The 9,258-nt window shown below is 43.6% G+C and overlaps 1 protein-coding gene across 1 annotated transcript; it reads right to left on the bottom strand.

Moving 5' to 3' along the window:
• Window positions 1-1,488: 1,488 nt before the first annotated feature.
• LOC138889094 (uncharacterized) lies at window positions 1,489-4,198 on the bottom strand. The gene is made up of 2 exons (XM_070171654.1): window positions 3,908-4,198; window positions 1,489-1,662 (listed from the first exon to the last, which is right to left on the bottom strand). Exons 1-2 carry the CDS (start codon window positions 4,196-4,198, stop codon window positions 1,489-1,491), a joined length of 465 nt encoding a protein of 154 aa, XP_070027755.1.
• Between the last annotated feature and the right edge of the window lie 5,060 nt (window positions 4,199-9,258).

Genomic DNA, 9,258 nt, shown 5'->3' with positions numbered 1-9,258 from the left:
CACATCCAAAGGCTCCATCTAACACGGATAGATAAAGTAACAGAGGTCATTCTGGTTCTGGTGGGACCAGAACTAGCGGTATGGACAGGTATTCCTTCATCTTGTCAAAAGCTTTCTGACAATCCTCGGTCCAACTTGTCTCGGCATCCTTTATTAGCATCTTGAATATGGGTTCACATATTACTGTGGACTGTGCTATGAATCGACTGATGTAATTGAGCCGTCCCAGGAAGCTCATTACATCCTTTTTGCTTTTAGGTGGTGGTAACTCCTGAATAGCTTTGACTTTAGTCGAATCTAGCTCGATCCCTCGACGACTCACAATGAATCCCAATAACTTTCCTGCAGGGACCCCGAATGCACACTTTGTGGGGTTCAACTTTAAATTGTACCTCTTAAGCCTGTCAAAGAATTTTCTCAAGTCTGCTATATGATCTGCGGCCCTCTTGGATTTGATAATGACATCTTCCACATATACCTCTATTTCCTTGTGTATCATATCATGAAAGATGGTTGTCATGACTCTCATGTAAGTGGCCCCTGCGTTCTTCAGACCGAACGGCATCATCTTGTAACAGTATACACCCCAAGGCGTAATAAAAGCTGTCTTCTCGGCATCTTCATCCATCCATCCAGATCTAGTGATAACTTGCGAAGCAATCTACAAAGGATTGGAGTTCATGCTTGGCACAATTATCGATCGGATATGTATATTTTGCAGTAGGAAGTCGTCTTTAGGACTTGCTCTGTTTAAATCCCGATAATCAACACATACTCGGACCTTTCCGTCTTTCTTTGGAACTGGCACAATGTTAGCTAACCATGTAGGGTACTCAATCACCCTGAGAACCTTGGCTTTGATCTGCTCGGTAACTTCCTCCTTGATCTTCAAACTCATGTCTGGTTTGAATTCTATGAGTTTCTGCTTGACTGGCAGGCACATGGGATTGGTAAGCAACTTGTGAGCTACTATAGATGTGCTTAAACCGGTCATATCACCATACAACCATGCGAAAATATCCTCATATTCCTTAGAAAACGGACGTACTCTTCCTTCTCTGTTGGTGACAAATGAATGTTGATGTGGGTCTCTTTGATGATCTCGGCATCTCCCAAATTTACTGCTTCTGTTTCGTCCAAGTTGGACTTAGGCTTGTTCTCAAAATTCTCAACTTATCTGACAATTTCCTCGGGTATTTCATCTTCTTCCTCCAAGTCACTATACTCATATTGCATTGCCTCATTACATGTCACAGTCACAGGTTCATCAGGAAAAGTAATAATAACACTGTAGAAGGGAAAAGTATAAAAATAGTAATGAATAATGATAAAAAACAAATGCATTTGAATAAAACTGAGAAATTGTTCAAACAAAGGTTGGCTCGAGAAATCTTAAAACAAAATTGCTGAAAAATTTAAATGCCTAGAACAGCCATAAATTTTGCCAAGCTACCCAGGGACTCGGCGGGCTCGAGATGGTGTGGCGGTCTAGTTTCTGAGGACAACTCCGTTTGCCACGGTCTGAATGGAGAGGCCTGCTTCCTCTTCCTCCTCAATTATGGCACTGCAGTCCATATCCTCATCTTCCAAGAACAAATCCTTTAGTCCAGCTAGTGCTTCTTCTTCTGTAGTTCCCCATATTGTGTCCGCCTGATGGAAAGCCTGTTCCAAACGGGGTATCGGTTGCTCAAGAAGGTAATACGGTCCACGCTATGGAGGCGACCATTCCCTGTACTCCTGCCATGTATACTGGTATCCGGCCCCAAAGGTGGTACCATAATTTTTCAGTCGTACTGGCTTGGTGATACCCTAGAGATTCTTTCCCAACCCTTTGCCGGATTCATATCCGGACCATGCTAGTATGCTTTCTATTTTGTTGCTCCACCACTTATACTTCTCGACGACATTGACCCGTTCAATGTGATGATAGGTTTCCCCTCCTAGCCTCCTTCTATGTCCAATGGCCGGGATAGTTTGACTAGTGTAGATGGGGTTACTCCCATCTCCATGAATAGTTACCTCCTGACGGTTCCATTCAAACTTTATGACTTGATGTAGTGTGGAGGGCACGGCTCCAGCAGCATGGATCCATGGGCAGCCCAACAAAAGATTTTATAAGTTCGGTATATCAAGCACTTGGAATTCAACGTCGAACCAAGTTGGTCCCATTTGTAGGAAAAAGTTGATTTCCCCGATCATGGACCTCTAAGACCCATCGAAAGCCTTTACATTCATGCCTCCGATCTATATTTCATGGAAACCTTTATCCAACCTTTTCAGGGTGTCCAATGGACAAATGTTTAGACTCGAACCTCTATCAACCAAGACCCTGGCAATGAATTTGTCTTCAAATTGTACCGTAATGTGCAATGCTCGATTGTGATTCAGACCTTCAGGCGACAATTAATCTTCGTGGGAGATAATATTATGGATCTCCAGTACCTGACCGACTATGTTGGCCATTTCTCCACCGGTGATATTATTAGGTACATAAGCCTCACTCAGTACTTTCATCAAGGCGTTCTTATGTGCCTCTGAATTCTACAATAGTGACAGGATAGATATCTGAGCAGTGACTTTGTTAAGGTGATCAACAATAGAATACTCGTTCGCATGTGCTTTGCTCCACAAGTCATCCGGTCTCAATGACTGGCTGCCTAGCAGTGGCATCCTTACTTGAACCTCCCAGGTGTTCAGGTGTGTATACTCTTCTCGTTCTAGTCATCCCTTGTGTGGCGTCAGATTCCTCTATCTTAGTCTTCCCTTTTCACCGAGTCTTGGCGACATAATCCCAGGGTATCGCTTTTAAGTTGAATGGGGGTGTGGTTGACACTATCACTGTAAAAAGGTGTGACCACTTCTACTTCAAACGAAGCGGGAGTGGCCGCAGGAGGAGTATCTCCACCTCGAATAGAGCTGATGCAGTTACCTCAATATCAATAGGTACCTAAGTCTGAATCACAATAGAAGTAAGTGTGACTGCAAACTTAAAGTCATCGCCTTCTCGGATAAGCCTGATTGACCCCTCAGGGTCCCATTCCTTATTTGTTTCTATAACATGTACATCGTCACCTCTATGATCAGGGAGGGGATTGTTGCAGACATTAGGTGCGACTTCCTTCGCATGTATAACCTTGTTGTCAATGAGCGTCTGGATCTTATCCTTCAATGGTTGGCACTCAACAGTGGTATGCCCTTTCATACCGGAGTGGTATGCACATGTTTTGTTCGGATTGACCCATTGGGATGGATTTTCTAGTGCCACAGTGGTAATAGGAGTGATGTAACCTGTGGCCTTTAACCTTTCATACAATTGGTCGATGGGCTCAGCGACGACGATGTATTTTTTGGGTGGCTTGCGGTCGAAGTTGGGTCTTGGTCTTGGATAATTTTGGCGAGTTGGTGGTGATTGGAAGTGGTATGGTTGGGAATTATAGGTACGATGGACAATGGCTGGTTGGGAATATCTGGGAGATGAAGGTTGATATGTAGGTGGTGATGCTTGGTATGTAGGTGGAAGTGTTTGATAGGTGGGTGGAGATATTTGATATGTAGGTGGAGGTGTCTGGTATATGGGTAGGGTGTTTGGTATGTGAGTGGAGTTTTTGGGCCCTGGGCCACATCTCTTTTCTCCATCCATTTCTGCAAGTATGAGTGCTCCTCCTGTCAGCACCCTGTGAACAATGTAAGGACCTTGCCAGTTGGGAGAGAATTTCCCTTTGGCTTCATCCTGATGTGGGAAGATCTTCTTCAAGATCAACTAACCTGGTGCAAATTGCCTTGGTTTGACCCTTTTATTGAAAGCTCTGGACATTCTTCTCTTATAAAGTTGGTCGTGATATACTGTGTTCATCTTCTTTCCATCGATAAGGGCCAATTGTTCATAGCGACTTCTTATCTACTCTACATCGCTAAGTTCAGCTTCCTGTATGACTTTTAAAGAAGGAATCTCTACCTCGGCTGGGATGATAGCCTCGATACCATAAACCAACATGTAGAGAGTTGCCCCAATCGATGTGCAAACTGTAGTGCGGTATCCCAATAAAGCAAAAGGCAGCTTCTCGTGCCATTGTTTGTGGTTCTCTACCATCTTTCTTAGTATCTTCTTGATGTTTTTATTGGCAGCTTCTATGGCTTCGTTCATCTGAGGTCTATAGGTTGTGGAATTCTTGTGCTTGATTTTGAAAGTTTCACACATGGCTTTCATAGATCACTGTTGAGATTGGTGGCATTATTAGTAACAATGGACTCAGGAACTCTAAACAAGCAAACAATACGATCTTTGACAAAATCTATGATGACTTTCTTGGTTGCAGCTTTGTAAGATGCAACATCTACCCATTTTGTGAAGTAATCAATGGCTGCCAGAATAAACCTGTGTCTGTTTGAAGTAGTAGGCTCAATTGGACCAATAACATCCATCCCCCAAGCGGTGGATAGCCAAGGTGAGCTTGTTGCATTGAGCTCATTTGGCGGCACTTTTATCATATCAGCATGCACTTGGCACTGAAAGCATTTGCGGACATACTGGATGCAATCTGTCTCCATGGTCATCCAAAAATAACCGGCCCTGAGTATCTTCTTAGCCAAGACAAAACCATTTATGTGCGGGCCACAGGTCCCGGCATGTACATCCTCAAGTAGCTTAGAAGCTTCCTTTACATTGACACATCTTAGTAAACCCAAATCAGGAGTTCTTCTGTACAAATTTCCTCCGCTATGGAAGAAGTGATTGGACAATCTCCGGAGTGTGCATTTCTGAGTATGGTTTGCATGCTCTGGATATTCTTCCTTTGACAAATACTCCTTGATGTCATGGAACCAAGGCTTTCCATCTGTTTCTTCTTCAACATGAGCACAATATGCTGGTTGGTTATGGATCCTCACCGGAATGGGATATAATTCTTATCTGGATGTTGTATCATAGATGACAAGGTGGCCAATGCATCAGCGAACTCATTCTGAATTCTGGGCATATGTCGAAATTCTATCTTCGTGAACCTCTTTCTCAATTCCTGCACATGGAGTAGATATGGCAATATCTTGGAATTCTTGGTGGCCCACTCTCCTTGTACCTGGTGCATAAGCAAATTTGAATCACCGATCATCAGTAGCTCTTGGATGTTCATGTCGATTGCCATATTGAGCCCTAGTATGAAGGCTTCATACTCTGTCATGTTGTTGGTGCAGGGAAATCTGAGTTTAGCAGATACCGGATAATGTTGACCAGTTTCTGATACTAAAACTGCTCCAATACCTACTCCTCTGAAATTTGCAGCTCTATCAAAGAACATCCCCCAACTGTCGTATGCTTCAGTGGTGTCTTCCCCTACGAATGACACTTCTTCATCAAGAAAATATGTTTTCAAAGGTTCGTATGCTCCTCCCACCGAATTTTCAGCAAGGTGATCTGCCAATGCTTGTCTTTTGACCACCTTTTGAGTTACATAGATGATATCGAACTCACTCAACAATATCTTCCATTTAGCTAACTTTCCAGCCGGCATGGGTTTTTGGAATATGTACTTCAGAGGGTCCACCCTGGATATAAGGTATGCAGTATAGGCACAGAAGCAGTGCCTCAATTTCTGAGTTGTCCAGATCAAAGCACAGCAAGTGCATTCCAGCAGAGAGTATCGTGCTTCGTAAAGTGTGAACTTCTTACTCATGTAGTATATGGCCTGCTCCTTTCTTCCTGTCTCGTCATGTTGTTCCAAAACGCATCCGAAGGCTCCATCCAAAATAGATAGATAGAGTAGAAAAGGTCGCCCCGGTTCTGGCTTGACCAGAACTGGTGGTGGGGATAGGTACTCCTTGATCTTGTCAAAAGCTTTCTGACAATCCTCGGTCCAACTTGTTTCGGCATTTTTCCGCAGCATCTTGAAGATGGGTTCATATATGACTGTGGACTGGGCTATGAAGTGACTGATATAATTGAGACGTCCTAGGAAATTCATAACATCCTTTTTGCTCCTAAGTGGTGGTAACTCCTGAATAGCCTTGACTTTGGACGGATCCAGCTTGATTCCTCGGCGACTAACAATGAATCCCAGTAGCTTTCCTGTGGGAACCCCGAATGCACATTTTGCGGGGTTCAGTTTCAAGTTGTACCTCCTTAACCTGTCAAAGAACTTTCTCAAGTCCGCTATGTGATCTACGACTCTCTTGGATTTGATAATGATGTCGTCCACATACACTTCTATCTCTATGTGTATCATATCATAGAAGATGGTTGTCATGGCTCTCATGTATGTAGCCCCAGCATTCTTTAGACCAAATGGCATCATCTAACCCTAAGGTGTAACGAAGGCAGTTTTCTCTACATCTTCTTCATCCATCCAGATCTGGTGATAACTCGTGAAGCAATCTACAAAGGATTGGAGTTCATCTTGGCGCAATTATCAATCAGGATGTACATATTTGGCAATGGGAAGTCATCCTTGGGACTTGATTTGTTTAAATCCCGATAGTCAACACATACTCTAACTTTCCCATCCTTCTTCAGAACCGGCACGATGTTAGCTAACCAAGTTGGGTACTCAACCACCCTGAGAACTTTGGCTTTGATCTGCTTGGTAACTTCCTCCTTGATTTTCAGGCTCATGTCTAGTTTGAACTTTTAGAGCTTCTGCTTCACTGGAGGACACATGGGATTAGTAGGCAACTTGTGAGCCACTATGGACGTACTCAAACCGGTCATGTCATCGTATGACCATGCGAAAATGTCCTCATATTCTTTTAGGAAACGGATGTACTCTTCCTTCTCTGTTGGTGACAAGTGAATGCTGATGTGAGTTTCCTTAACGGTCTCGGCATCCCCCAAATTTACTACTTTGGTTTCGTCTAAATTGGACTTAGGCTTATTCTCAAAGTTTTCAACTTCCCTGACAACTTCCTCGGGTATCTCATCTTCTTCATCTGAATCGCTATCCTTATGTTGTGTTGCCTCATTACATGTCACAGTCACTGGTTCATCAGGAAAAGTAATAATAACATTGTAGAAAGAAAAAGTGTAGAAATAGTAATGAATAATAAAGAGCAAATGCATTTGATTAAAACCGAAAAATCATCTAGACAAGTACGACTCGATGAATCGAGTATTTATTTTGAAACAAATAAACCTTAAAACAAAAATACTGGAAATCTTAAATGCCTAGAATGGCTATAGAAGTAAAATCTGCCAAGCTACCCAGGAACTCGGCAGGCTCGGGATGGTGTGGCGGTCCAGTTCCTGAGAACAACTTCCTTCTTTATGGTTTGAATAGTGAGGCCTTCTTCCTCCTCCTCCTCAATTATGGCACTGCAGTCCATGTCTTTATTCTCCAAGAATAAATTTTTCAACCCAGCTAGTGCTTCCTCTTCTGCAGTCCCCTATATCATATCAGCTTGGTGAAAAGCTTGTTCTAAGCGTGGCACTGGTTACTCGAGAGGGTAATATGGTCCACGCCATAGTGGTGACCACTCATTATATTCTTTCCATGTGTATTGATATCTGAGCCCAAAGGTAGTACCATGACCCTTCAGCCGTATCGATTTAGTAATACCTTGGAGGTGTTTCCCAACCCTTTGCCGGGTTCGTATACAGACCAGGCTAATATGCTTTCTATTTACTGCTCCACCATTTATCCTTTTCGACAGCATTGACACGTTCAATATTATGATAGGTTTCCCCTCCTAGCCTTCTTCTATGCCCAATAGCCGGGATGGTTTGACTGGTGTAAATGGGGTTACTCTCATCTACGTGAATGATCACCTCCTGACGATTCCATTCGAATTTCACGGCCTGATGTAGTGTGGGAGGCACGTCTCCAGTGGCATGGATCCATGGTCGACCCAATAGAAGATTGTATGAGGCTGGTATGTCAAGCACCTGAAACTCGACGTCGAACCAAGTTGGCTCCATCTGCAAGCAAAGGTTGATTCCCCCGATTGTGGCCCTTTGGGACCCATCGAAAGCCTTCACGTTCATGCTTCCTACCCGTATTTCATGAAAACCCTTGTCTAACCTTTTCAGAGTGTCCAGTGGACAAATGTTGAGGCTCGAACCTCCGTCAACCAAAACCCTGGCAATGAATTTATCTTCAAATTGCACTGTGATGTGCAATGCTCGATTGTGATTCAACCCTTCAGGCGGTAGCTCATCTTCATGGAAAATAATCTTATGACTTTCTAGTACTTGCCCTACATATTGGACATTTCTCTGCCAGTGATGTTATTGGGTACATAAGCCTCGCTCAACACCTTCATTAAAGCATTCTTATGTGCCTCTGAATTTCGCAACAGTAAAATGATGGATATCTAAGCTGGGGTTTTGCTCAGATGGTCAATAACAAAATACTCCTTTGCTTGTACTTTCCTCCACAGGTCATCTGGCCCTATCTCAATGACAGGCTGCCTGGTAGTGGCATCCTTACTCGATCCTCCCAAGTGTTCAGGTGTATAGACTCTTCCAGTCCTAGTCATTCCTTGTGTAGTGTCATAATCTTCTACCATGGCCTTCCCTTTTCGCCGAGCGTCGGCCACGTAATCCTAAGGTATTGCTTTTGAGTCGAATGGAGGTGTGGTTGATACTTTCACAGTGAAAGGTGTGACCACTTCTACTTGGGGGTGGCCACAGGTGGAGCTACCTCTACCTCATATGGAACCGGTGTAGCTACCTCGACCTCGATTGGTAACTGAGTCTATACCACAACAGGAGTAAGCATGACTGTAACTTTAAAGTCATCGCCTTCTCGAATAAGCCCAATCGACCCCTCAGGGTCCTATTCTTCGTTTGTCTCTATCACATGTACCCCACCACCTCTATGATCAGGGAGGGGGTTGTTGCGTACATTGGGCGCGGCCTCTTTCGCCTGTATAACCTTGTTGTCGATTAGCGTCTGGATCTTATTGTCACGACCCAAACTGAAGGGGCCGCGACGAGCACTTGGTGCCTTACTCAACTGAGTACCAACGTAACATATCTTTCTTATCATACTATCATGGGTTTATGAGCAAGAAAACCCGTCACAAGATAACATGAATGAAACATAAGGGAATACTCAACATATGACGACCCAACATGAGATGCGAACTTATACATGTGACATACGGGCCTATAAGGCCGACATGACCATTTGTAAACTCAAAACATAATCCAACAAGGCCATACAAGTATCCATACACCTGACATTTGTCTACAAGCCTCTAAGAGTACATAATATCATAAAGGTCGGGAAAGGGCCCCACCATACTAATCAATACATATCCAAAGCATAC

The sequence above is a fragment of the Nicotiana sylvestris genome, chromosome 4, assembly GCF_000393655.2.
Source record: "Nicotiana sylvestris chromosome 4, ASM39365v2, whole genome shotgun sequence".
NCBI lineage: Eukaryota > Viridiplantae > Streptophyta > Magnoliopsida > Solanales > Solanaceae > Nicotiana > Nicotiana sylvestris.
The sequence above is the reverse complement of the archived record's forward strand: the minus strand, read 5'-3'. Positions and strand labels throughout refer to the sequence as shown.

Coding starts and splice junctions, on each gene's coding strand:
- LOC138889094 (XM_070171654.1), bottom strand. CDS start 4,198: ATGTGTGAAACTTTCAAAATCAAGCACAAGAATTCCACAACCTATAGA. Junction 1,663..3,907: donor AGGAAGCTGAACTTAGCGAT/GTAGAGTAGATA, acceptor CGTTTGGAACAG/GCTTTCCATCAGGCGGACAC.